The sequence below is a fragment of the Lepus europaeus genome, chromosome 21, assembly GCF_033115175.1.
Source record: "Lepus europaeus isolate LE1 chromosome 21, mLepTim1.pri, whole genome shotgun sequence".
Classification (NCBI taxonomy): Eukaryota; Metazoa; Chordata; class Mammalia; order Lagomorpha; family Leporidae; genus Lepus; species Lepus europaeus.
This window is the reverse complement of record NC_084847.1, coordinates 2,099,934-2,124,032: the sequence shown is the minus strand read 5'-3', so window position 1 is coordinate 2,124,032 and position 24,099 is coordinate 2,099,934. Positions and strand designations below refer to the sequence as shown.

The following is a 24,099-nucleotide window of genomic DNA, read 5'->3' as shown; positions in this document are numbered from 1 at the left end:
TGGTGGCCCTGTGAGGGGGCAGTCGGGACCAGGTGCCGAGGGTGGCTGAGGGAATCAGTACTGGCACAGGCACACACCTGTGCCACAAGGCCAGCCTGGGATTTGGACGGGAGCCCTGTGGTGCCAGCAATGTGAGCCTATGGTTTGATGGGTTCACCTCGGGTTTATAGGTGCAGCCGCTCCAAAGGCCCGAGCGGATGGTGGAGCCTCCTGGGAGGAGGGGCTTGTCCACTTCCTGCCAGGGAGGGGGCCCAGGAAATGAGTGCTGAGTGTGGGTGTGGGTGCAGCGGGATCGGGGGTCCCTGGCATGAGGGGGGATGCTGAGCTTTCATTTCCCAGGGGTCGGGGGGCAGCAGAAGGGGGGGCTAGGATGTCTTCAACCCTCCAAAGTCCGCGGCTGCTCCCACGGCTGCGGTGGCCCTGCTCTGCCGCGCCGCTGAGAGGAGTCCTGGCCTCCTAATGGCAGGAAAACTTGGCCCAGCCCCTAACAGGCCCTGCCAGGGAGCCACCACACCCTTTCCCAAGGACTCCCAGCTCCATCCTTCTACTGGGCTGGAATAACCAGGCCCCCTGCCTCCCATAGCTCCGGAGACCTGACAGCAAGGCAGAGGTGTGGGGACCCAGCTAGAGCGGCCAGAGAAAGCTCCTCGTGCACGCCCCCCCCCCGCCCACGTCCTCGCTCTGAGGTCCAGACCCCAGCCTGAAAGCAGCCGTCGCACCGCCAGGCGCTGCAGTCCCAGCACCCGCTGCTCCCAGAGAGTCGAGTGAGGACTGGACTGGACGGCACTGCCCCAGCCCTGCCTGGGCCCTGCTCTCCAGACCAGGACCTCGCCCGTGGGGCTCAGGGGACTCAGGAAGCCTGCAGAGAGCACGCGGAGACCCAGGCCCGGGCAGCACTGGGGCTGTCCCCACAGCATCGGTCAGCCCGAGGGTCCGGTGGCCAGCACGGCGGCTACGCCACACCTCTGCAGCTGTCACTCACTTTCTGTCCTTGGGACCCTGGAGCACCCATTGCCTCGTGGGAGGAGATTGCACTTCCTGCTTCACTGGGATGTCCTAAAGGCAAACAGTAAAAAACTGCCTCGAGGGGCTGGCGCTGTAGCAAAGCGGATGGCAGCCTGCAGTGCTGACATCCCACATGGGCGCCGGTTCGAGTCCCAGCTGCTCCACTTCCGATCCAGCTCTCTGCTATGGCCTGGGAAAGCAGCAGCAGATGACCCAAGTCCTTGGGGCCCTGCGCCAATGTGGGAGACCCGGAAGAAGCTCCTGGCTCCTGACTTCAGATCGGCACAGCTCTGGCTGTTGCGGTCATCCGGGGAGTGAACCAGCTGATGGAAGACCTCTCTCTCTGCCTCTCTGTAACTCTGCCTTTTAAATAAAAAAAAATAAATATTTATAAAACATTTTTTAAAATTGACTATTAAAAAAATCACCTCGCTGAGCACAGCGATTTGTAATCAATCCTCGTTAGTAACTCCCTGTCCCGCGGCGCGGGATGTGAGGTGAAAGGAGCTGACTTGTATGTTCAGCTCAGAGCCTGCGCACAGCAGGTGCTCACGAAAGTTGCCGGGGTGGGCACTTCCCAGCGGGAATGCGCTGGCACCTCCGACCCTCTCGGCCCCCGCCTGGTCATTCCGACCACCAGGGGGCGCCCCGGCACCTCCCGCGGCCCCGCCCCCTCACCTGTGCCGGCCTCGCACCTGGCGCCGCCTCCGGAAGAGGGGACCTGGCACCGCGGGGACCTCGGAGGGAACCCAGCGGCGGCAGGTGAGAGCTTGGGGGTGCCGTGGGCGGGGCCCTCCAGGCTTTGGGCGGGAGTGGACCCAGGAGTCGGAAGGGAATATGGGAGCCCTGGGGCGGCCGGGCCGGACTCCTGGGGCTGCGCGGGGCCGGCAGGTAGGGCGGCGTCGGCTTCGGGACCCTTGGGCTGCGTGGGGCTCGGGGCGCGGAGCCCTGGTGGTAGGAGCGGGAGGGGACGGCCGGGCCCGCGTCTCCGCGGCAGGGGCGGGGCCCTGGGGGCCTTGTCAGGGAGGATTAAGGGTCTGGGCTGGGACCCTGGGCTGAGCGACGCCTTCGTCCTGCGGGCAGGGCCGGGAACGGAGCCGAGGGCAGGTGTGTGCGCGGGGGCGGGGGCCGGGGTCCCCTCCGGAGAGCTCAGTCGGCAGGCCTGGCGTCCAGCCCTTGCTCCGAAGCCCCTGAATCCCAGGCCCAGGGCGGCCCTCGGGGAGCGCAGGGCTCCCATCCCCAGGGCGGGTCGGGAAGTAAACAGAATACTGGAGCGGCGGCCTCAGCGCGCGGGCCGGCACAACCTGCTACCTCGCCCCGGCCTGGGCCTGGAGCCAAGGCCAGGGAAACTGGGGGCCTGGGGGCCTGGGTGGGCATCCGGGAGGGGTGGACACTGAGAGAGAAGACTTCCAGAGTGAAAGGTGGAGTCCAAACACCTGGGTCCTGGGGAAAGAGCAGGGCAGGGTGAGGAGCGGGGGACCTGCGCTCCCGGAGGCCCGGAGCTGGATTCCTGGGGTCAAAGGGGTCCCGGACCCAGGTTCCCAAGGGTGTGTGTCCCCACCAACCCATCGCTTGGGAATCTTCTCCCAGATGGTGAGGGCGGGGAATGGAACCGTTGGGTGGCGGGGAGAGGGGAGGCAGGGATGTCGGCCCCAGGACGGGGTTTCCTTAGGCTCCCTGCCTCAGTTTACCCTGCAGACACTAACGGAGTCATTGGCAAAACATAGATCATTAACCCTTGGTGGCCCAGGGAGGCCAGGTGTTGGCCAGCAGGGGGCAGGAGGCAGTGCCCACTCTTCGCAGATGCTGCAGGGGCCATGAGCTCCCCAGATGGGCCGAGCTTCCCTTCGGGCCTGCTCTCTGGGGGCGCCTCCCCCAGCGGCGACGAGGGCTTCTTCCCCTTCGTGCTGGAGCGGCGGGACTCATTCCTGGGAGGGGGCCCAGCGCCAGAGGGGCCGGAGGACCTGGCCCTGCAGCTGCAGCAGAAGGAGAAAGACCTGCTGCTGGCTGCCGAGCTCGGCAAGATGCTCCTGGAGCGCAACGAGGAGCTGCGGCGACAGCTGGAGGCCCTGAGCGCACAGCAGGCGGAGCGGGAAGAGGTGAGGGCCGGGCCGGGGCTGGGCAGGGGCTGGGCAGGGGCAGGACGCCCGCCTGCGTGGCTCCAGGCTAGCCCCAGCCCTCATGGTGTGGCATAATCCCAGCCACTGCCCCTACCTGGACCTGGGCTAAGTGCTCTCTGTACATCATCTGGGTACACTCTTGCCCTACCTTGTGAGGCGGGAGCATCCACCCAGGCCCTGTTGTCGGCTACACTCCCATTGGGGTGCCCCTCCGGCCTCACTCATCCCCCTGTTCCCTCGGGCCCCCACATGCCCCTGTGCCTGTGTCCTCAGCCCTGAGCTGACCTGGGCGGCAGCTGCTTCCTCTCTTGCCTCCTGGAGCCCCTCCTGCCGGGGGCACCCGGATCTTCAGACACTGCAGACCGGGGCCTGTCAGTCCTCACTCAGTCTCCCCTCACACAGCTCCACGTGAACTCGGGCTTGTTCCGTCGGGGCCTTTGCACCTGCTGGTTCTTTCTGGTGCACTCTCGTCCCTCAGGAGTCAGCCGGAACACGGCCCCCTCCTTGGGGAGCCCCGCACGCAGCCTGCGCCTCACTCATTATCATATCACTTCCCTGGGTCTCAGAGCTCCCATCCCCTGGCTCTTTCCCCACATGCCTGCTGTGGCCAGGGCTGGGACAGGGCCAGGACAGGGCCAACGCCAAGCCAGGAGCCCGGAACTCAGCCCTGGTCTCCCACACAAGCGGCAGAGGCCCGGATACTTGAGTCATTGCCTGCTGCCTCCAAGGGCCTGCATTAGCGGGGAAAGTAGATCAGAATCGGAGTTGAGAGTCAAACGCCGGCACTCTGACGTGGGATGTGGGCATCTCAACCTTGTCTTCACAGCCAAGGTCAGACACCCTGCCCTGGGTTTGTCTGGAGCGCTTACTGGCGTCCACGCGCCCAGGAACCCCTAGACTGCAGGCAGAGCAGTTGAGAACCGTGGCCCAGCGCAGGCGGGGCAGAGGATGCTGGATGGACGCCACGGGGCTGGGAGATGTTGAGGGACTTGTCCAGTTCCCCTGGCAGCGGCGGCAGGGCACTGGCTGGCACGGTGGGACCCTGAACCTGCCGGCTTATCCGGGGCTGTGCTGTCCTGTCCTGACAGGACTTGGTTAAACGTCTGGCTGCCTGAGCAGGCATCCCTGCTCCATCGACCGTGGGCAAGCCGTTTAACCCCTCTGAGTCTGTTTCCTGGACTGGAACCTGAGAGTGGGAGGATCTCCCCCTAGTGGAGGAACCGAGACGATGCAGGTGGAGCACCTGCACGGACGTGTCTGCTCCTAACTGGAGCCGCCAGGGCTGCACCTGCGTGGGCCGAGGCCCTTCTTCCTTTGAGGGCCTGGAGAGAGTGGGGCAAGAGGATGCCCTCCCCCTCAACTTGCCTGCTTCCCCAAGCTGGGCATCTGGGTGTGCCAGGCGTGTCGTCCCCGCTGGTCCGACAGGTTTTGGAGGAGGGCAGCAGAGGCGTGGGGCCAGGGTGAGGCTGCCCAGGGTTAATTAGAGGGAGCTGGTCTGGAGAAGCTGGGGAGAGGGGCTGGAGAGAGGCTGGGCCTGCTGAGCCTGGATCACCGGAGGAGTGGGAGACCATGGGCCGGGGCTTCAATTCTGCCAGACTCAGGCGCCAAAAACGGCGCCTGCGACCTCGGGTCCAGAAATCCAGGCGGCAGCCGGAGGTGAGTGGGTGGCGGGGAGCCCTGCTCCCATCGCCATCTGCGGTCACCCCCTCCCGCCTGGCCTGGGGCCTTCTCTGCACTGCTCCCTCTCTCTGAGTCTCGGGGTTTCACACTCTGTCCGCTTCTCCCCTCTCCTGCTTCAGTGCCTGTCTGGGAGGGACCCCGGGCTCCACTCTCTCTCCCTCTCTGTCTCTGACCCTCTGCCCGGCTCCCGCAGCGGCTCCAGCAGGAGAACCATGAGCTGCGCTGGGGTCTGGCAGCCCGGGGTGCCGAGTGGGAGGCCAGAGCTGTGGAGCTGGAGGGGGACGTGGAGGCCCTGCGAGCCCAGCTGGGAGAGCAGCGCTCCGAGCAGCAGGACAGCGGGCGCGAGCGGGCGCGCGCTCTGAGCGAACTCAGCGAGCAGAACCTCCGGCTCAGCCAGCAGCTGGCCCAGGTGGGACGGCCCTGACTCCAGGCCCTTGGGAGAGATGAGGGCCAATGCCTGGGCGCCCTGCTGCGGGGACGGTTACGCTGGGCTTCGCGTGAAGGCTGGGGCCGGCTGTGGACACCACTGCCACCCCTGCCCCCAGGCCTCCCAGACCGAACAAGAACTTCAGAGGGAGCTGGACAGCCTTCGAGGGCAGTGCCAGTCTCAGGCTCTGGCCGGGGCAGAGCTGAGGACTCGACTGGAGAGCTTGCAGGGGGAGGTGAGTGCCTGCTGGGGCCGGGGGCGAGGTGGGGGGCCTGGCTGAGCCAGCAACCCTGGGCCGGGCGCCATCGGGGCTGGCTCTGAGCCCGCACCTGCAGCTGTGAGCTTTTTCCAGAACCAGATGCTGCAGAGCCGCAGGCAGGACCTGGAGGCCCAGATCCGGGGCCTCCGCGAGGAGGTGGAGAAGGGCCAGGGCAGGCTGCAGACCACCCACGAGGAGCTGCTGCTGCTGCGGAGGGAGAGGCGGGAGCACAGCTTGGAGGTGAGCTGCGGCTGGGGAGGGGGTGGGGCAGCTGTGTCCGCAGCCTCTGGGCTTTCTGGGAGATGAAGCCAGAACTGGATCACTGGGGACCCGAGGGGCCGTGCTGCAAGAGCCTGGGCGCTGGTCTGAGGGCCAGGCGGAGCCGTGGAAGGCTGCTGGGTAGGGGAGTTCACGCTTAGAATGCACCAGTAAGGCAGCTGGGGGACCATGGCCAGAGCTCAGACCAGAAACAACCCTGGCCGAGACCGCGGGGAAAAGGGAGGGAGAGAGGGAACATGGCCGGATTCCAGTGGGGGAGGCCCATCCGTAATGGTGCACGCCCCGCAGGGCAGGAGGCGGGAGGCCCCGAGGGGATCCTGAAGTGCTGGGTGAAAGCAGACGGTGAAGGGGTTGGGAGGCAGGCGAGCAGGGAGGGGCTGGGACCGGCTGGGAGCTGGCTGACCAGACGGGGCGGGGCTGCGCGGCGAGTGATGCCCAGCCGCGCCCTGCTTTCTGCGCGAGATTGGTGTCCGCTGAGGGCAAGTGCGATGCGGGGGCGTTGCGCGGCGGGATGCGGGCGTCCGGCACGCGGGGCTCACCGCCTGCGCTTTGGCGCCCGCCGCTCTGCAGCTGGAGCGGGCGCGCTCCGAGGCCGGGGAGGCGCTGAGCGCGCTGCGCAGGCTGCAGCGGCGCGTCTCCGAGCTGGAAGAGGAGTCGCGCCTCCAGGCCGCCGACGCGTCGTGCGCCTCGCTGCAGTCGGAGCTCGCCTGCACCCTTGAGACGGGCCAGGCCCAGGCCCCGGACGCCAGCGTGGGCCGAGACACCCAGGTGAGCCGGGGACGCACGGGAGGGCGCAGGCTCCGCCCCTACTGTCCTCACACCTGGCCGGCCACGCTGAGCCCTTCGGGCCCACGTTCAGCCCCATTCCTCTGCTCCACAGACCAGTGTGCTCCCGGAGACCCAAGAGGTGTCCAGCCTCCAGCCTGCCTCCCGCGAGGAGAGCCTGGAGCCTCCCAAGAAGCGAGCAGCCCGCAGCCCCGCCGAGATCCTGGAGGAGAGCGAGGCGGAAGTGGCCAGGCTGCAGGATGAGGTGGGGAAGGGGGCCTAGGCGGCAGCAGCATCCCTCCGGCTGTCAGCCCTCCTCCTCTCCGCCTTCTGGCTCTGCCCGCTAATCCCTAGACTTAGCTTCACACCAGCAAACTTGAGGTCGCGCTTCGAGCCAGCCTGGTGCCCCCTCCTCCGGGAAGCCTGCCTAGACAGCACCCCCCCCCCGCGGGCTTACACCTCCCGGCCCCCGACCGGAGCGGCCTGGGGTGCTCGGAGGGGGATTGCGGGGCCCCTGGGAGGCCGACGGCTCACCGGCCTCGCTGCCCGACCCTGCCCGCAGGTCACGCTGCAGAGGGAAGAGCTCCAGTCCCTGAGACAGGAGCTGCAAAGGCAGAAGGAGCTGCGGGCACAGGACAACCCCGAGGAGGCCCTGAGCGGCGCCCTCGCCGACCGGGAGGAGGCCGTGAGCAAGTGAGTGCCCGCCCGCACCCACCAAGGCCGGGGGGCCGTGGCCCTGCCCCCTCCCATCCAGGGGCCCCCTCCTGCCGGGCCCCTGCGCCCTCGGACCCGAGCTCTGCCCCGCGCGCCCGCAGGACCCGGGAGCTGTCCCTGGAGCTGAGCCGCGTCTCGCTGGAGCGAGACTCCCTGTCCCGGGAGTTGCTGCGCACCATCCGCCAGAAGGTGGCGCTGACGCAGGAGCTGGAGGCCTGGCAGGTGCGCGGGGGCCGGGGGCGGGGCCGGGGCGGCGCGCTGGGCCGGGGCGGGGCGGGGCGGCGCGCTGACCCGCCCCTCGGGCCGGCCGCCCCGCAGGACGACATGCAGGTGGTGATCGGGCAGCAGCTGCGCTCCCAGCGCCAGAAGGAACTGGACGCGGCCGCGGCGGCGCCCCCGCCACGCCGCCCCGCGCCGCGCTTCTCGCTGCGGGACGGCTTCCTCACCAACCTCTTCCGAAGGACCTGACGGCCCGGGCCCCCTTTCCTCCAACGGCAATGAACCGGCGGGGCCCAGGTGGCCGCCTCGCATAGGAGCTGGGCTGGGGCTCTTGGGGAGCAGCTTTGGGGCCGGGGCCCGGGAGGTGGCAGCAGCGGGTGGGGCAGAGCCGTCTATTTTTGGAATCTACAGAGGTCTATCTTTTCTAAGCTTCTAAGCTCCAGGACCCCTGCCCGGGCATGCCCCCCCCCCCCCAGGTGCTTATGTTATCAGCATCCCACAGAGTAATATATAAAAAACTGAAACTTTATTGTGAAAAAACAGAACAAGGTGCAAGCCGCTGGGCGGGGGTGCAGGTGTCCGGCCGTCAAAAGGACAGGGAGAAGGCCCGGTAGCCCAGGTTGGTGAAGACGTCCACCCGGCAGCTGTTGCCGGCCGCGGTCAGGACCTGGCAGCAAGACGGGCATGACTGGTCTCCTCCGGGCCCTGGGCCTCCCAGGGCGCCTCGCCCCCACCCCAGCACCTGGGGGACCCACCTTGCACTCGGGGGCCGCTGGCTGCTGGTTCAGGCTGAGGCTGAGCAGCCCTGGGGAAGAGCCAGGCACCTGGGCCTTGAGCTCCCCGCTGAGCTGCCACTGGTTCACGCACCGGCCCTGGCCTGCGGACAGAATCTGGGGGGCGGGCGGAGAGAGCTCAGGGGCCGATGGGAGAGAACTCAGGGCCGCGGCTGCAGGGGGGCCGATGGGGAGAGAACTCGGGGGCCGCGGCTGCAGGGGGGGCCGGTGAGGGAGGCAGACATGAGACGGGGGCCTCACCAGGTCCTGGTAGAAGGTCACGTGCTTCTGCGGTGCCCGCACGGGGAAGACGGTGGTGGGCGTGGAGGACCGCAGGTGCCACAGGGTGAGGGCTGGGCCCCCTCCGCACACCTGGGCAGGAAGACAGAGCCCCAGCCACTCAGCAGACAGCCTGGAGCCCCCACCCCCACCCCCACCCCACCGTGGTCTGATCCCCACTCAGCTCACCATCCAGTCTGAGTCTGTGGCCAAGCATCCGATCCAGCGCCCATTGTGGGGCCTCGCGCACTCCTGGGAGAGAGGACGGGAGACCTGAAGGTGCTGGGAGCCGGGGAGGGGGTGGGGGAAGAGGCTGTGGCCCCGCCCTCACCTCGTGCTTGTACACCTCCACCGTCTGCACCTCCTTGGCCGTGCGCAGGTCTGTGGGGAGGGAGCCATGAGGGGGGCGAGGGGCCGAAGGGCTCCCCCTCATCCTCCCCCCACCCGCCCAGCCACCACTGTACCCCAAAGCCGCACAGCCCCGTCCTCGCCGCCAGACAGCACCTCGGGGCTCCGTTCCCGCAGCGCCAGGCAGTGGACGTAGTCCGTGTGGCCCCGCAGGGCCCGCTGCAGGGAGAGGCGCAGGCTCAGGCCCAGACCCCGGGGTGCCCCCTACCCCGCTGGGACCCACCCGGACGCCGTGGCTCACAGTGAAGCTCCCGGTCTCCAGGTCCATGGTGTGCAGCTGACAGTCCCCTCCAGCCAGGATGAGGGCATTCTCCTGCAGAGAGGCAGGGGGCGCTGGGAGTGGCTGTGAAGCGGGGCGGGGGGGGGGGGGGGGGCACAGAGAAGAAGCAGAGCTTGGGCCAGGATAGTCAGAGGGCTCAGACCTTGGGCACCAGCAGCAGCGCGTTGATCTCCGGCACTTCCAGGCTGGTCCTGGGGGCGGGGGGAGGCAGGGTCAGTACAGGGACGCCGCCTCCCTGCCCCCACCCCCGCGGCCCTGGCTCACCTGTACGGGGGTTGACGACGCCACAGCTCCTTGCAGCCCTGCACAGGGGGAACACTGGTGACCCCAAGGCCTCCTCTGGGCTGCGGCGTCCCAGCACCTCCTCCCGCTCCATACCCCTACCTTCTTGAGGATCTCTGCCCAGAGCCAGGCCTTCACCTCCCCATCCCCCGCACTGAGCAGCTGGCGATCGGTGGAGACCATGCTGTAGACCGGCCCCTCGTGAGCTAGGGGGAGATGCAGAGCCTGAGCGGGCCCACCCGCACCCTCCCCCACCAGGGTCCCCTGGGCCAGATCCCGCAGCCAGACCCACCTTGGAAGGTCAGCACCGGCTTCTTACTTTCCTCTTTGGCTTCTGAGCTCAAGGCGGCCGACAAGCTGGAAGCGGAGGGGGAGGGGGCGCTCAGGGGGCCGGAAGCAGAGGGCTGCGGTCCCCCTGGGGGCAGGGGCAAGCTGAGTGCCAGGGCCTAGGCGCCGGGGGTACCTGAAGATGGCGATCTGCCCGTAGTTGTTGCCGGCCGCCAGGAACTTCCCACAGGGGGAGATGCTCTGGGAGAAGACGGTCATGTGCAGCCGCTGCAGGGCCTGGAACACCTCCATCTAGGGGGAGCGGCCGGATGAGACCCGCTTCCCTGCCCCCTGCCCCCCGCCCCCGGGTTCTCGCCCTCTGGGGCGGCGGCCTCCAAGCAGGTGCCTGCCCAGGCAATCCCAAGGGGACTGCAAGAGGACGGAGAGGGAGCCCCGGGCGAGCATCCCGCCGCGCCCGCCAGCCTCCTTGTCAGGTGGAGCTCACAGGGCGCTGACACGGAGACGAGCTACTGCACGCAGGGCGCTGGGCACACGCGGACAGCACTTAAAAGGCGGCTCTTCCATCCCGTCCTCAGTGCCAGCCACTCCTCTGGGTGTCATGTCAGCCCCACGGGGCACTCCTGGGCTCCTTTCCCGCCCTCAGCTACAGTCCGAGTCCCGCGCACAGCCACGCAACACAGAGCTCACGGCAGGCCCCTTTGCCGGCCCCGTCCGAGCCCGGCGTGGACTACAGAACCCCAGAAGGCACCGCGCTCCGCGTCCGGCTCACCTGACCCAGAGGCACCGCGAGCGGCACAGCCCGCTCCATCGCCGGAACTACAAGACCCAGAGTGCCGCGCGCGCGACGCGGCCTCCCGGTTCCGGACGTGCGCGCGGGCCTCCCTCTCTGCGCTGCCGCGCCGCCTCACCACTAACGGCCGGCCCGGCGCGAAGGCGGACACCGCGAACCTGCCCGAAACCCAGCAACAGAGGCTAGCGCCGCGGAGCCCCCCGACACCGAAGAGCGGTGCCCACGGCAGCCCGGGTACGCCCGGCCCCCTCCCCCACCCCGCGGAACCGGCCCTCCCTCCCGCCGCGTGCCGCCTCGTCTTTCGCGCCTGCGCAGAAGGCCGCCGCGGCGCGCTCCTAAAGCCACACCCCTCGCTTTAGGCCACGCCCTCGGAGACCCCGCCCCTTGCCGCCCGGCTCCCACCCCTCTGCCCGCACGACCCGGGACCCTAATGATCCTGCCGAAGCCGCTGGAGCGGGGCCCCCGGAGCCGGGCCCTGCGCGACCCCCGGGCCGTCTCGGGCACGAGTCGCGGCCTGGACGCCAGGTGAGTGTGGGGGCCCTGGGGTGGGCGTCAGCGGCGCAGGAGCTTCGGCCGGGGGCCCGGGGCTGGTGTTGCGGGAGGCCTGGGAGCAGGGTGGGCCGGCGGCTCCTGGGCTGGAGCTCAGGGTCGGGACTTGGGCGGTGGGCGGCTGGTGGCCGAGGGGTCCGTTCCTGGCCAGCACTTGCTCGGGACCGGGCCACGGGGGCGGGGTGCGCCTGGCCCTGCTGTTCTCTCAGCTCCGCTCTCCGCGCACAAGCGGCCAGCGGCGCCTGGGGGGCAGCGTGGGGACTCCCCACAAGGTCTCCGTCACCTGCGGCCCGCACCCGCCCGCCTTCCTCCCCATCTCCCCAGGGAGCCCGTGCGCAAGCACTCCCCGTCGGAGGAGAGCATGGCCACCCACTTCTCTCGGCTCAGCCTGCACAACGACCACCCCTACTGCAGCCCCCCCGGGGTCTCCCCCCCACCCAGGTAGGCAGGATCGCTCAAGGTCCTTGGGCCACTCCGGTCCCTGCCTCATCATGCTATTTTTAGCGTCCAGCCACTCTCCTCTGAGCGTGCTGTTTCCGGGTCTTGGCAGTGCCCTGGGGGCCTGGGCAGGGAGCGGGCCCCAAGTCCTCACTGAGGCTTCTTCTTCCAGCCGCCCTAGCTCGGAGGTGCTGCTCTGGCGCTACCCGGGGAGCCTGATCCCCGAGGCCCTGCGGCTGCTGAGGCTGGGGGACCCCCCGACGCCCTCCCACCCTGCGACCCCAGCCGGCGACGGGATGGAACTCTGAGTGCCCACCTCCCCAGCTGCACCGCGGAGGGGCCAGCCGCCTGCCCGGCCTCCTTGCCTCCGGACCTCGCAGCCCCATGGGGGCAGGAGCGTGGGAAGGGAGACTGTGTCCCTGGGGAGCAGAATAAAGATGCGGCGCAGGCGAAGGCTTCGTCCGGCCCGGCTGCCGCTCAGGGCTTCCCTGGAAAACCGTGGGGGCCGGCCAGGTCCCGGCATTGAGAATGCGTGAGTCAGAGCCCCGCCTCCGCCCCCGCGCCACTGACTCACTCCCTCCCTCCAGCCCGCGGAGTCAAGCTGGGACCACGCCGCTCTCCAAACCATTTAAAGTTAAAGATTTCTTTTATTAATAAATTCTCCCTCCCCTGAAAACTTTCTCCCCAAAATAAATATTCCCTCCCCCTTTGGGGGCTGGGGAGGTCTGAGTCTTAGGGCCAGCCCCGGTGGAGGGCCAGCCCCCTAGTGTTACCAGCAGGTTCCCTCGCCCCCAGGCTGGGACCCCCGCGGAAGAATTTGAGGACACGGGCGTGGGTGGAGCCTAGCGGTGTGTCTGGCCCTCTTGTGCAAAACTGCGATTTCGTAGTGTCATCCATCCGTTTGGGGTGAGCCACCAGGAGGCTGCTCTGCTGTCCGGGAGCCAGAGACGGGGCAACCAGACACCTTGGAAGCCTCTGAACCCCGGGCCCGGCTCCGAGGTGATTCACTCGGCCCCCCCACTTGTGGCTGGAGGAGCCTGGCTCTGGAAGGAACGAATGAATGAATGGCGAGTGGGTGTGGCCCGGGCTGGCAGGGGGCGCTCAGTCACTGGATCAGGGCCGCGCCGGGACAGCCCTCTCCGCCCTCTCCGCCGGTCTCCTCTATGGGGGCTGCAAGATAAGAAGCGGCGTCGTGACTGGCCGGCGCGCCGCGGAGGGGCCGGTGGGGGCCGGGCCAGGCCGGGGCGCACTTACTGGTGAACTTCTCTCTCCTGCGGCACCGTCTCCAGACCAAGAAGGCAGAAAGCAGCCCCAGCACGAGGACCAGGCTCAGGGCGCCCCCCAGGATGGGCCAGAGCAGCCGGAAGGGGGCGGGAGGGGCCGCGGCACCTGGAGGCAGAGTCGCCCCTATCAGGACCAGCCCTGGCCACACCCACCCACCAGGGCCCCTTCCCCACACCTGCCGTCCTCGGTCCCCGCGTCCTCTGACAGCCCACCCCCTACCTGGGGTCCACCCGCCGCGCCCGGCCCCGCACTCACAGCCCAGGCAGAAGTCGCTGTGTGGTCGCGCCGGGCACGACGCGCAGTCCATGCACTTGTCCAGGTCCGCGCTCCACGAGCTGCCTCGAGAGCAGGGGGCGGTGCCTGGGGAGGGGGCCGCGGGTCAGAGGCTGGGGGTGGGGCGCGGCTATTCTGGGGGCTGAGGTCAGGGTCAGCCAGCTCGAGTAACGCGAGTCATTGGCGCCTCCCCCCCCCCCCCCGCATTCCTCACAGGTGACCGCACGGCCGGCCGGCCGGGCTGCGGCAGCACAGGAGGGGGCCGTACCCGCGACGCTGGGGGGGTGCGTTAGGTCCCCACACCACCACCACCCCCCCTCCGCCTCGAGCGAGTGACTCACTCCTGGGCACCGGGCCGACCCCTGTCCCTCCCCCCCGCATATCTGGGCACTGAAGTCACCGGATGGAAGGGGGCACCCCACATGGTATAGAGGGCACAGACCCCCGTGTCTCCCGACACTCCCCCCCGCGCTCGGAACCCTGGTCACCGCGGCCGGGCAGACCCCCGCACTGCCCAGGCTGGGGCGTGCCCCTCACCACACCAAACATTCCCCCTCAAACGAACGCTCTCTCCACGTCTAGTCCCGACTCTGGGGGCAGGACCCCACCCTCACCCCTACGCCCACCCCCACCCGGACAGGCCGAGCAGCTGCGGCCGCCGACCTGGGGGAAGTTCGCAGACGGACGCGACCTCCGCTCTCAGGGCGCGCGGCGTCCGCCAACCATCTGACCCCACATCCCAGTTCCGCCAGACCCTCCGGGCACCCCCAGCCCCCGCCTACCTGGCGCCCGCTCCCCCGACGCGGCGCGCAGCGGCGCCAGCCCGAGCCCCAGCACGAGGAGCCGCAGCCACGGGAGCAGCGAGCGCCGAGCCATGGTGCGCGTCCCGCGGCCGCCGCCGTCTGCGCCCGCCGCCCGCCGGCGGGGACCCAGGCCGCCGCCCGCCCCCGCCTTCCGGGGCGGGCCCGCGCCTCCGCCCGCCCCGCGGCCCGCCCCGAGGCGCCCCGCCCGCCCGGCCCGCTACTTTCGCTCATTCGCTCGACAAACGCCGCTCAGCGGTCTCGGCCCCGAGCCCCGGGCGTTCGAGTCCGAAGAGTGGCCCGGGGAAAGCCCACGGCTCAGCTCCGCAGCTGCCGCAAAGGCCCGGGAGGCAGCGCGAGGACGACGTGATCATGCGCCCCTCAGGTTGTGCCCTGGGCACGAGTAACACGCCGAGGCGCCAGCGCCCCGTGTCCACTCCGCGGAGTAGGAAAGCGGGTGGACGCCGAGGTCAGGGCGCAAGCGGTGGCGGAGCCGAGCCTCGAGCCCGGGGCTCCGCGCCCCGCTCCGGCACCTGCAGCCCCCGTGAGCCCAGGCGGGCGCAGCAGCCCGCGAGTGGAGCGCCCCCCTCTGCCGAGACCGCCGGGGTCGGGGTCCCTGCCCCTCCCCGGGGAGGTGGGCCAGTGACGTCACTACCCCTTTAAGACCCCCGCCTCCGCCCCTATCTGCGCACTCGGCCTAGGAATCTCGCTGGCTCCTGTTGCAGGTGAGCCTAGAGGTGTGCGTGCCGAGGGGCAGAGGTCGCCTTGCGAGGCCGCGTGCTGGGGTCGGGGCGGCGTAGGTGAGGGTGCGCGGGCAGAGCCTGGGCTGCGCTCCTGGCGGCACCCACCTACCTGGGTCGGCGAGTCCCGGGCCGGGGGTGCTGCACTCGTGCCGCCGCGGCTACCGGGTCCTGCGGCGGCTCCCGAGGGGTTAAACGCCCCTCCCCCTCCCCTGAGACAAAGGCACCGAAACCTCGAGCGCCCCTCCCCCACCTGCCTTGCCTCTCTAGGGCGGGGCTCCCCTCCCCCTCACCTGCTCGATACGACCCTGCTGCCAGCGCCGCCATTAACCCTCTCCCGGGTGCGCGGCTCGCGGCCTGGGGTGGGCCAGTGGCCGGGGGCGCCGTCGGACAGAACAGAGCCTGCAGAGGGTGGAGGGCAGGGGGTGAGGGCAGGAGCGCACTCAGAGGGGGCGACCCAGGCCCTAAGGCAGCGTGCTGGCTTGCCCGGCCACTCACTCTGGAGGTCGTGAGCTGGACCTCCTGCAGAAGCGAGTGGAGACCCTGCCACCCCCCACCGAGTACCGGAAGGACTTTGGGTAATGGGGAGCCACGGCAGAACCCCGGGAGCGCTGAGCGCTCTGGCGGGCTCCAGCACCACGGGGAATGTGAGGGGGCAGAATTGCAGGCCAGGTTGGTGCAGGGGGAATGGCCTGGCATGGCGTTTTGGTCTAGAATACATGAGAAAATGCCACTCCGTGGAAGGTGTGCTCCCTGAGCCCTGCGGGAGGCAGAGGGAGAGTTAGCAGGTGGCCTTGGGGGAGGGACTGCTTCCTCCTGCCCCAGGCCAGCAGCCACCTGCTGGGAAGAGCCTGGGCAGCTCCCACCAAGCCCTGCTGGGAGATGGCTCTCTGGGACCTCAGAGTTTTAAAAGCAGGCTAGTGTCTGCCGGGAAACAGGTTGGGGTAGGGCCGGGGAGCTCCAGGCTTTGTGTTGAAACTGATAACTTTTGACCCTGAAACTCTGGAAATTGTGCTGTCTTCAATTGCTTGATTTGCCTGTACTCAGGAGCTGTGCACCTGCCCTCCTCACTCAGCACAGCCCAGACAGGGAGAGAAAACAGGGCCCTGGAGTATCTTGCCCACCCTCCAGTTGCGGGGTGACTGGGGTGCATGCCCTTGGCGTCCTGTGTGGCCTGGGACCCGGGCTGCCGCTCTCCAACGTTTCTCTGCTTCTCTCCCCGGGCAGTGCAGCTGCTTCACCCTCGCCATGGCCTCCGTCGGTCTGCAGATCCTGGGGATCGTCCTGACGCTGCTGGGCTGGGTGAATGCCCTGGTGTCCTGCGCCCTGCCCATGTGGAAGGTGACCGCCTTCATTGGCAACAGCATCGTGGTGGCCCAGGTGGTGTGGGAGGGGCTGTGGATGTCCTGTGTGGTGCAGAGCACCGGCCAGATGCAGTGCAAGGTGTACGACTCGCTGCTGGCGCTGCCCCAGGACCTGCAGGCCGCCCGCGCCCTCTGCGTCATCACCCTCCTGGTGGCCCTGCTGGGTTTGCTGGTCTACCTCGCTGGGGCCAAGTGCACCACGTGCGTGGAGGATAAGGACTCCAAGGCCCGCCTGGTGCTCACCTCCGGGATCATCTTTATCATTTCGGGGATCCTGACCCTGATCCCCGTCTGCTGGACGGCCCACAGCATCATCCAGGACTTCTACAACCCGCTGGTGGCCGAGGCACAGAAGAGAGAGCTGGGGGCCTCGCTCTACCTGGGCTGGGCAGCCTCGGGCCTTTTGTTGCTGGGCGGGGGGCTGCTGTGCTGCACGTGCCCCTCTGGGGGGTCCCGGGGCTCCAGCCATTACATGGCCCGCTACTCAGCGTCTGGCCCGAATGCCACCTCCCGAGGGCCCTCTGAGTACCCCACGAAGAATTATGTCTGACGGGCAGGGGAGTGAGGGCCCGGAGCCGGAGTAGTCCGCCCATGCTGTCGGACAGGTCTGGAGTCCCGTCTTTTTGTTTTTACGGTTCACTCTTTTCTTTGCAGGGGGGAGGGGGGTGTCTTTAACGTCTACCTGGTAACGAACCCCAGGAGCAGGGCTCAGGCTCCCACCAGGGCCTTTCTTGCTTCTGGATCCTTCTGTACCCTGGACAGCCTCACCTTGGAAGCCAACCTGGAGCTGTGGAACTGGTGTGAAAGCTGCTGCTGTCCTGGCTCTGTGACAAGGCGCCCTGGCCCAGAAATTCCTGCTGCTGTTGGGGCCGCGCCACTGTGGACCAGCAGGGACGGCAGCACCCCCATGCCTCCCCGGGGCTCTCCTGTCACCCCGGAAGAAGAGCAGGGAATGTTACCGGAGGACTGTCCACCTCTACATCTGACCCCAGGCTCCTCCGTCCCTCACTCGTCCCCTCCTGGAGTCAGGACCGGGCAGAGCTCTGGACACACACACCCCGCTCACTCTACATCTGACCCCGGGCTCCTCCGTCCCTCACTCGTCCCCTCCTGGAGTCAGGACCGGGCAGAGCTCTGGACACACACACCCCGCTCACCTCCAGCCTGCACGTTTCCCCCACGCCCCGTCTCTCACAAGTGTGGCTGAATAAAGGCAGTCTGGTTCGTGCGTATGCCTTTGTCACTGAGTGCCTGGCTGGGCCAGGGAGGAGGTGTGTACACATCACACACCATGCTTTGTCCCATGCTCCTCGGCTCAGATGCCATGGCCAGAGTCCCCATCTGGGCAGGACCCAACCTGGCAGCCACCAGATGTCCCTGCACTGCTGGGGTGCACAGATCAGAGGAAGTCCAGTTGCAAATGCTTTAAGATTGATTTATTGGAAAGGCAGTGTCACAGAGAGACCCACTCCCCAAATGCCCACCACAACCAGGGCTGGGTCAGGCTGAAGCCAGGAGCCTGGAACAACATCCAGGTCTCCCATGTGGGTGGCAGGGACCCAAGTACTTGGCCACTACTTGCTGTCTCCCAGGGTGCACCTTGGCGGGAAGCTGGATCAGAAGGAGAACAGGGGCAGGGACTTAAACCCAAGGAACTCCAAAATGGGACACAGCAGCTCAACCCACTGTGCCAGAAAGGCCACCGCCTGCAGATGCTTTAGTGGTGGTGGAGGGTGAGGTGTGTGCAGGGCTTCCCTGGGGAGGAGCAGGGAGGCTGGGCCTTCCATATGGGTGGTGGCCAGGCCAGAATGGACAGGTGCAGGGCACGGAGGACACAGTCTGCTCCTTGTTTTGGAATCCAAGGGGCCTGGACTCCTGGGCAGGGGAGGGCCAGCCCATGTCCTGGACAGCGGGAGGCAGTGCTGGGCCAGGGTACCCAGCAGAACGTGAAGGGCAGGTGTCCCACCACTGGGGAGGGCCCACCAGAGGCAGAGTCCAGCTTGAGCTTCTGGGAGTTGGGAGGATGCGGCCAACAGTGATGGCAGGCAAGGTGTGGATTGGGGGATCCGGTCAGCCTCCGCATCACACGTAGTCCCTCTTGTCCAGCCCCGAAGCACCCGAGCGGGACGGAATGGAGTAGCCCAGCCGAGGGCCGCGGGGCCGCTCCAGCTGGGGCGGGGGGCAGGTGCAGCAGAGGAGCCCCCCACCCAGCATAAGCAGAGCCGCCGCTGCCCAGCCCAGGTAGAGGGAGGCCCCCAGCTCCCGTTTGAGGGCCTCGGCCACCAGCGGGTTGTAGAAGTCCTGGATGACGGCGTGAGCTGTCCAGCAGACGGGGACGAGCACCAGGATGCCCGACAGGAGGAGGATGACTCCCGCTGTGAGCACGATGCGGGCCTTGGCACCCTCATCCTCCACGCACGTGGTGCACTGGGCACCGGTGATGGCCACCAGCAGGCCGAGCAGGGCCAGCAGCAGGGCGACGACGCAGAGGGCGCGGGCGGCCTGCAGGTCCTGGGGCAGCGCCAGCAGCGAGTCGTACACCTTGCACTGCATCTGGCCGGTGCTCTGCACCACACAGGACATCCACAGCCCCTCCCACACCACCTGGGCCACCACGATGCTGTTGCCGATGAAGGCGGTCACTTTCCAGAGCGGCAGGGCGCAGGACACCAGGGTCCCCAGCCAGCCCAGTACGGCCAGGGTCATGCCCAAGAGCTCCAGGCCAGCAGACGCCATCCGCCCCTCAGTTACGAGTCCTCAGCCCTCAGCGGCCTCCTTGGCTCAGAGTGGGTCGGAGGGGCAGGGTGGGAGCCTCAGGACCCAGCAGGAAGCAGGACCCCGTTGGCGCCTTCAGGTCAGGAGCGCGCTCCCATCTGCAGCCTGTCAGGAAGGCGCTTCTCCCGGGGGTGTGTGACCCTCGCTGGACACAAGCCGGTCTCACCGTCCTGCTCAGCAGTGTGGTATGTGTCCCCACCAGGGGCTGTTGTCCATCCGGTGCCCAGCAGCCAGGTCCAGGCCAAGCTTTCGCGGATGGGAAGAGCCGCGTCTATCTTGCCAGGCGCCGGTTCTTGTGTGGCGGCGCAGGCTCCGCGGGTGCCACCGGGGACTCTGCAGGCTCCCACCGCAGGCGGGGTTTTAAGGCTCAGGCAGGGGAGGAGCCCGGTGAGGCCAGGAGGCTGCCAGTCGGGAAACCTGAGCCACTGGGAGGCGGGGGCTGAAGTGCGTGGGCAGGGAGTGGGATGGGGGTGGGGGGAGACCGTGACCCCAGGGGACAGTGGAGGAAGAACTCCCCTGCCTGTGGGAACCCAGGGGCCAAGGAATTGGAAAGACCCAGGAGAAGCTGAGGAACAAGGACTCGGTGGCAGGGGGCAAAAAGGCGGTGAGCTCGGAACAGAGGAGTTGGCACAGGGGCCTCGTTCTGCCCCCTCGAGCCTGCCTCCTCCCTGGCCTCCCGCCCCTGCCACGTTGCTCCCCGCTGCCCGGTTTCGTGATGCAAATGTGCCCCAGTATCGCACACCCCCGCCCCAGGCCCCCACGCTCGGAACTCTGGAATCCGATCCATCTCCAGTCTCAGCCCAGTGCCCTCGAAGCTCCCGGGGGAGGGCCCGGCCCGCACAGTTCCCCTAGCAACAGGTGCCTGGCGCCCAGCTCAGGTGGCATCACCCTGACGACGGCCTAGAAACCCGCCCCCTCCCCCCCTCAGGTGTGCCCTCCCTACCTCCGCTGCTGACACTGGGGGGCTGAGCGCAGCTGCTGACGGTCTGCAGAGACCGGGAGAGAAAGAGCCCATTGTGGAGGGGGGAGGGGCACGCTCGGGTCTACAGGATAAGGCAACAGGGGAGGGAGCCTGCACCCCCCCTCCCCCGCAGGGTACAGCTCAGACCCAGCTCCCGCCGGCTGCTCTGGCCTCCCCGGCCAAGACACCACCCAGAGGAGGTGGGCAAGGGTCCTGCATTCCAGGCCACAGACAGCCCTCTCGTGGAGGGTGGCCGGGAGTCACACAGACCAGATCAAACCTCCGTCCTGATCCTAGTGGGGACAGATCGCAGATTATCAAGGTCTCTAACTTCCTTGGGTCAAAACCCCACTTGGGACGGGCCAGCATTGTGGCACAGCAGGCTAAGCTGCAGCTTTTGAAACTGGAATCCCATAATCAGAGTTCTGGTTTGAGCCCCAGGTATTTCTTTTTTTTTTTCTTCTTTTTAATGTATTTTATTTGAAAGCCAGAGTTGAGAGAGAGAGGCTCTTCCCACCTCTAGCTTATTTCCCAAATGGCCACAATGGCTGGCATTGGGCCAGGCTGAAGCCAGGAGCCTGGAACTCCATCTAGGACTCCCACACGGGTGCAGGGGTCCAAGTACTGGGGCCATCTTCTACTGCCTTCCCAGGTGCATTAGCAGGGAGCTTGATTGGAAGTGGAGCAGCCGGGACTTGAACCAGTGTTTTACATAGGATGCTGCTATTGCAGGTGGCGGCTCAACCCATTGAGGCACAGTGCCAGCCCCCCAGTTACTTCACTTCTGGTCCAGCTCCCTGCTAGTGTTCCTGGCAAGGCAGTGAATGGTGGCTTCTGCTACCCAAGTGGGAGACACGGGTAGAGCTCCTCGCCCCTGGCTCCAGCCTGACCCAGCCCTGGCTGATGCAGGCATTGGGGGATCTTCCAGCAGATGGAAGATCTCTTTGTCTCTCCCTCTCTCTGTGTTGCTCTGCCTTTCAAATAAATGAGTATATACATATATATATCTCCATTTGAGAAACTTCACAGAAGCCACGCCCACAAATGCATGTGCCTCATTCCAGGTGGTTTGTGAACCCCTCGAGCGAGCGCCTCCTGGAGCTAAGAGCTCCTGAGGGCGGGGCGACGCTTCCTGATGGCTCTAAGTTCAGGGGCCTGGGGTGGGAATGGTGGCTCTGGGCGCTGGCTGTAGCAGGTTTTGGAAGATTTCTGCTTTCATCAGTCTTTCCAAGAGGTCTGAGACCCTAAAAAGCTTGAGGACCCCCCCCCCCCAAGCAGAGAGACAGGCCAGCACCAGTCATCTGGTCGGGAAGGGAGCCTCAAATTAGGGTCCCCCCCCAGCATTTCCTGGCAGGAAGGGGCTCCTCCCGTAGCAGGGGCTGAATGGAGGCCCCACAGAGGCGGGAGGGTGGTGGGTCGTCCGGTGAGGGCAGGGGAGGCTTGGGGGCGGACCAGTCCAGCTGGCCCAGCCCCTGGGGCTTGGATTTCCAGGGCGGGTGGGGGGTATGGCTAACCAGAAGGGCAAATAGAGGCTCCCCCAGGAATCCGGCTGCACAGGTTTGGCCAGCTCAGGTCTCTGGGAGGGCCCACCGACCCTGCCCGCCACCCCACCACACTCAGCAGCTCCAGCACAGGCCCTGGAAAAGCCCTCATCCCACCTGGGGCCTCGGGTGAGCTGCGCAGCCCAGTGTGTCCGTGGCACTCGCAGCTTGCGTGTTGAGGACAGCGGGTCAGCCCACCGCGGGGGGCCTGGCCTGGCGCCCCGCGGGCTACACAGGCAGCTCAGCACGAAGGGGAGGGGTCACACATCGGGGACCTGTGGCATCCACAGCTGGCCTTCCAGGGACATCAGCTTGCAAACCGCGAGTTCCACAGTGGCCCTGCACCTCCGCACTCTGGCAAGGCGGGAGAGGCCACACTGCCGTCCAGTAGCTGGGCGCCTCACCCCGTGATCCATCCCTCACGGTGGTCCAGGCTACTCATCCGCCGCCCACCCTGAGTCCACACTCCCGTTGTCAGAACAGACAAGAAAGCCCTTCCAAGGCCCAGGGAGTCCGAGCACCAGGGGAGGCGCTGCTGGGGTGAGGGGTGGGGGTCAGGAGTGTCCTGGGAACCTCAGCCTTCCCGTGTGAGGCCCCTGCTCCCACTGCATTCAGCTGGATCATGGGAACTGAAGGGTTAAAGCTGGGGCCTGATTGGGGATCGTGAAGCCACTGGAACTCCATTGATATGGAGGTGACACCCCTTGGCGCCTTTAACATCTCAATGGCACTTAAACCTGTTGCCTGGCGTCCCCATTCAGCCCCCTCCCTGGGAGGAAGTCATGGGGGTAGGGGTCCTCCCAACTGGGATGCCCTGGGGAGGCTGGGGCCTCGCCCTCCACCAGCCCCTCGTGGGGTGACGCCACTGGACGTGGTCCCTTTCCCTGGGGAGGACCAAGGCAGCAGAGCCCGGGGGCTCAGCTTTGGGAGGATGGAAGGGGGTTAACCTGCTCCTCTAGCAAGAAGGGAGGAGGCTGGCCTGGCGCTCGGAGAACCCCCAGGGCAGCATCACCCAGTGCCCTGCGGGAGCCCAAGCGCCTGTTCCACAGGTGGAGAAGCCCCAGGGGCAGGCGGCACCTGGAGGTCTGTATCGCCGCAGCTGGTTCACTGCCTGGGTTCCCAGACCAGGGGACCACACGGGGGGCCTGGAGGAGGGACTTGACCACCTCCAACCACAGAAAAGAGGCCACCACAGAAAAGAGGCCAAGCCTGAGGCCACCCCAGAGCCCGAATGTAAGGCTGGCTCCGCAGCAGGTTAAGCAGGGCTCCAGCCGCCTCTGCCCAGCAGGCTGGGTGGGGGGAGACACTTGCACAGCCACCCCCTCCTTTCTCTAGAGAACGGCATCCGAATCTGATCAGAAGGTTAGTTCCCCCTCACTGCATCTGGGTCCCAGGCGCAGCAGGCAGCAGGATGGATCCCCAGGGAGTCCCCACCGCCTGAGCCTTGGGTGCCTCCTGCTGTGAAGACCAGAGGGCCTGCCCACCTCCAGGGTGGCCACTGGCCCTCTTCTGGGCTAGGGCCACACACACCTGAGGGTTGCTGTAGGCGTGGCCTCGGACAAAAGGATTTCGTTGAGTTTCACTTGCAGACCCCGACAGACTGTTCCCTGGGTAACACTTTATTGTCAGCCAGCACCAGTTGGGCCCACGGCTAGGGCTGTCTGAGAGCACAGCCGTGGAGCTTGCTGGCCACTCCTGGCTTCTTAGTTGAGTGTGGACACAGCGTAGAGGTGGGCAGGGAGCAGCAGGCCCATCTGACGGGAGGGAAAGACCACACTCGGTCTCTTGCCAGGCCAGGGGGTGCGTTATCAGGATCATACTGCCTGCCTGTGCAAGGGACACAGGTCTGGGAAGACAGCTGGGGAGGTGGGCCAGCCCCAGAGACACTGCATGGATGGACGGGGTGCTGGCCCCCGAAAGACACATCCAAGCTGTAAGCTCAGGGCCCCAGGCATGTAGCCTTATCTCATAAGGGTCTTTGCAGACATAACAATCTCACGGTCAGATCTATCCTGGACTTAGGGCGGGTCCTACACCCAATGACAGGTGTGTTTATAGGAGAAAAACAGGCAGATGAGAGACAGACACAGAGAAGTTCCAGTGATGACGAGGCCACAGCCAAGGCAGGCCTGGAGCCACCAGAGGTGGGGCAGGGAGGGAAGAACTTGCCCCTGGTTTCTGGGGAAAGCAAGGCTCTGCCCCCGGAGCCTTCTGGCCCCCGGAGCCGTGAGACATTTTTGCTGTCTTAGGCCACCCCGTTCTTGGTCATCCACTACCACAGTCCCAGGAAACCAACCCCTGGCCCTTTTGCCAGTGGCTGGCAGGCTCTCAGAGGTCCCACAAGGTCAAGGTTAACTGCCCAGGGCCACTCCTGAGCTGCTGCAGAAGAGCCCATTGAGACAGGACGCCCGCCAGGTCACCTGAGCCCAGGCCACCTAAGAAACAAAGAGAACTCTATGAGTGATGTTCGCTGCACAGAAACTGGCCGGGTCAGGGTGGGGGCAGGAGGAGGGGAGAGGGCAGGAGTTTCCACTCAGGACTGTGTGGGAATCCTGTCAGCTGGGGACGCCCCCCCCCCGCCCCCGCCGCCCGCCAGTATCGACTGTCCAGGCCCAGCAGTGACTCCTCCCCCCCCCCCGGCACCCCCCCCCGCCGCCGCCGCCGCCCGCCAGTATCAACTGTCCAGGCCCAGCACTGACTTCCCGACATCCCCACTGCTCTCCCCGGGGGCCCAGCCCGCAGGACACAGGTGTGTTTCAGCTGAAAGTCCGAACTAAGATAAGACTTGGAAGACGGGGGCAGGCGT

The 24,099-nt window shown here is 67.0% G+C and overlaps 6 protein-coding genes across 8 annotated transcripts; 3 read left to right on the top strand and 3 right to left on the bottom strand.

Moving 5' to 3' along the window:
* Positions 1-2,822: 2,822 nt before the first annotated feature.
* Positions 2,823-7,717, top strand: BICDL2 (BICD family like cargo adaptor 2). The gene is made up of 9 exons (XM_062180625.1): positions 2,823-3,104; positions 4,999-5,214; positions 5,351-5,467; positions 5,585-5,731; positions 6,341-6,538; positions 6,651-6,800; positions 7,098-7,228; positions 7,351-7,471; positions 7,568-7,717. Exons 1-9 carry the CDS (start codon positions 2,823-2,825, stop codon positions 7,715-7,717), a joined length of 1,512 nt encoding a protein of 503 aa, XP_062036609.1.
* Positions 7,718-7,995: 278 nt separating this feature from the next.
* Positions 7,996-12,183, bottom strand: THOC6 (THO complex subunit 6). 3 transcript variants are annotated; one of them, XM_062180263.1, is made up of 13 exons: positions 11,872-12,183; positions 9,954-10,069; positions 9,783-9,847; positions 9,593-9,696; positions 9,473-9,510; positions 9,351-9,399; positions 9,170-9,241; positions 8,985-9,087; positions 8,852-8,901; positions 8,710-8,772; positions 8,503-8,613; positions 8,224-8,358; positions 7,996-8,135 (listed from the first exon to the last, which is right to left on the bottom strand). In XM_062180263.1, the coding sequence occupies exons 1-13, from the start codon at positions 12,181-12,183 to the stop codon at positions 8,055-8,057; spliced, it is 1,299 nt and encodes a 432-aa protein (XP_062036247.1). In that variant the 3' UTR covers positions 7,996-8,054. The 3 variants fall into 3 exon arrangements, with proteins under 3 accessions (XP_062036247.1, XP_062036248.1, XP_062036249.1); XM_062180264.1 differs by lacking the exon at positions 11,872-12,183 and adding an exon at positions 10,548-10,674; XM_062180265.1 differs by lacking the exon at positions 11,872-12,183 and adding an exon at positions 10,263-10,512.
* On the top strand, positions 10,680-11,979 carry HCFC1R1 (host cell factor C1 regulator 1). The gene is made up of 4 exons (XM_062180267.1): positions 10,680-10,802; positions 10,928-11,093; positions 11,442-11,558; positions 11,728-11,979. The coding sequence occupies exons 2-4, from the start codon at positions 10,999-11,001 to the stop codon at positions 11,861-11,863; spliced, it is 348 nt and encodes a 115-aa protein (XP_062036251.1). The 5' UTR covers positions 10,680-10,802; positions 10,928-10,998; the 3' UTR covers positions 11,864-11,979.
* TNFRSF12A (TNF receptor superfamily member 12A) lies at positions 12,183-14,003 on the bottom strand. The gene is made up of 4 exons (XM_062180266.1): positions 13,895-14,003; positions 13,095-13,199; positions 12,810-12,944; positions 12,183-12,725 (listed from the first exon to the last, which is right to left on the bottom strand). The coding sequence occupies exons 1-4, from the start codon at positions 13,986-13,988 to the stop codon at positions 12,661-12,663; spliced, it is 399 nt and encodes a 132-aa protein (XP_062036250.1). The 5' UTR covers positions 13,989-14,003; the 3' UTR covers positions 12,183-12,660.
* Positions 14,004-14,494: 491 nt separating this feature from the next.
* Positions 14,495-17,240, top strand: CLDN6 (claudin 6). Its single transcript, XM_062180026.1, has 2 exons — positions 14,495-14,637; positions 15,880-17,240. The coding sequence occupies exon 2, from the start codon at positions 15,901-15,903 to the stop codon at positions 16,564-16,566; it is 666 nt and encodes a 221-aa protein (XP_062036010.1). The 5' UTR covers positions 14,495-14,637; positions 15,880-15,900; the 3' UTR covers positions 16,567-17,240.
* A 223-nt stretch (positions 17,241-17,463) lies between these two features.
* CLDN9 (claudin 9) lies at positions 17,464-19,094 on the bottom strand. The gene has a single exon (XM_062180252.1). It carries the CDS (start codon positions 18,750-18,752, stop codon positions 18,099-18,101), a length of 654 nt encoding a protein of 217 aa, XP_062036236.1. The 5' UTR covers positions 18,753-19,094; the 3' UTR covers positions 17,464-18,098.
* Positions 19,095-24,099: the final 5,005 nt, after the last annotated feature.

Coding starts and splice junctions, on each gene's coding strand:
- BICDL2 (XM_062180625.1), top strand. CDS start 2,823: ATGAGCTCCCCAGATGGGCCGAGCTTCCCTTCGGGCCTGCTCTCTGGG. Junction 5,215..5,350: donor TCAGCCAGCAGCTGGCCCAG/GTGGGACGGCCC, acceptor CCCTGCCCCCAG/GCCTCCCAGACCGAACAAGA. Junction 7,229..7,350: donor CGGGAGGAGGCCGTGAGCAA/GTGAGTGCCCGC, acceptor GCGCGCCCGCAG/GACCCGGGAGCTGTCCCTGG.
- TNFRSF12A (XM_062180266.1), bottom strand. CDS start 13,988: ATGGCTCGGCGCTCGCTGCTCCCGTGGCTGCGGCTCCTCGTGCTGGGG. Junction 13,200..13,894: donor GTCGGGGGAGCGGGCGCCAG/GTAGGCGGGGGC, acceptor CCCCCTCCCCAG/GCACCGCCCCCTGCTCTCGA. Junction 12,945..13,094: donor CAGCGACTTCTGCCTGGGCT/GTGAGTGCGGGG, acceptor CTCTGCCTCCAG/GTGCCGCGGCCCCTCCCGCC.
- CLDN9 (XM_062180252.1), bottom strand. CDS start 18,752: ATGGCGTCTGCTGGCCTGGAGCTCTTGGGCATGACCCTGGCCGTACTG.
- HCFC1R1 (XM_062180267.1), top strand. CDS start 10,999: ATGATCCTGCCGAAGCCGCTGGAGCGGGGCCCCCGGAGCCGGGCCCTG. Junction 11,094..11,441: donor AGTCGCGGCCTGGACGCCAG/GTGAGTGTGGGG, acceptor CCATCTCCCCAG/GGAGCCCGTGCGCAAGCACT. Junction 11,559..11,727: donor GGGGTCTCCCCCCCACCCAG/GTAGGCAGGATC, acceptor TTCTTCTTCCAG/CCGCCCTAGCTCGGAGGTGC.
- CLDN6 (XM_062180026.1), top strand. CDS start 15,901: ATGGCCTCCGTCGGTCTGCAGATCCTGGGGATCGTCCTGACGCTGCTG.
- THOC6 (XM_062180263.1), bottom strand. CDS start 12,183: ATGGTTTGGAGAGCGGCGTGGTCCCAGCTTGACTCCGCGGGCTGGAGG. Junction 9,511..9,592: donor GGGCAGAGATCCTCAAGAAG/GTAGGGGTATGG, acceptor CCCCCTGTGCAG/GGCTGCAAGGAGCTGTGGCG. Junction 8,773..8,851: donor TGGAGGTGTACAAGCACGAG/GTGAGGGCGGGG, acceptor CCTCTCTCCCAG/GAGTGCGCGAGGCCCCACAA.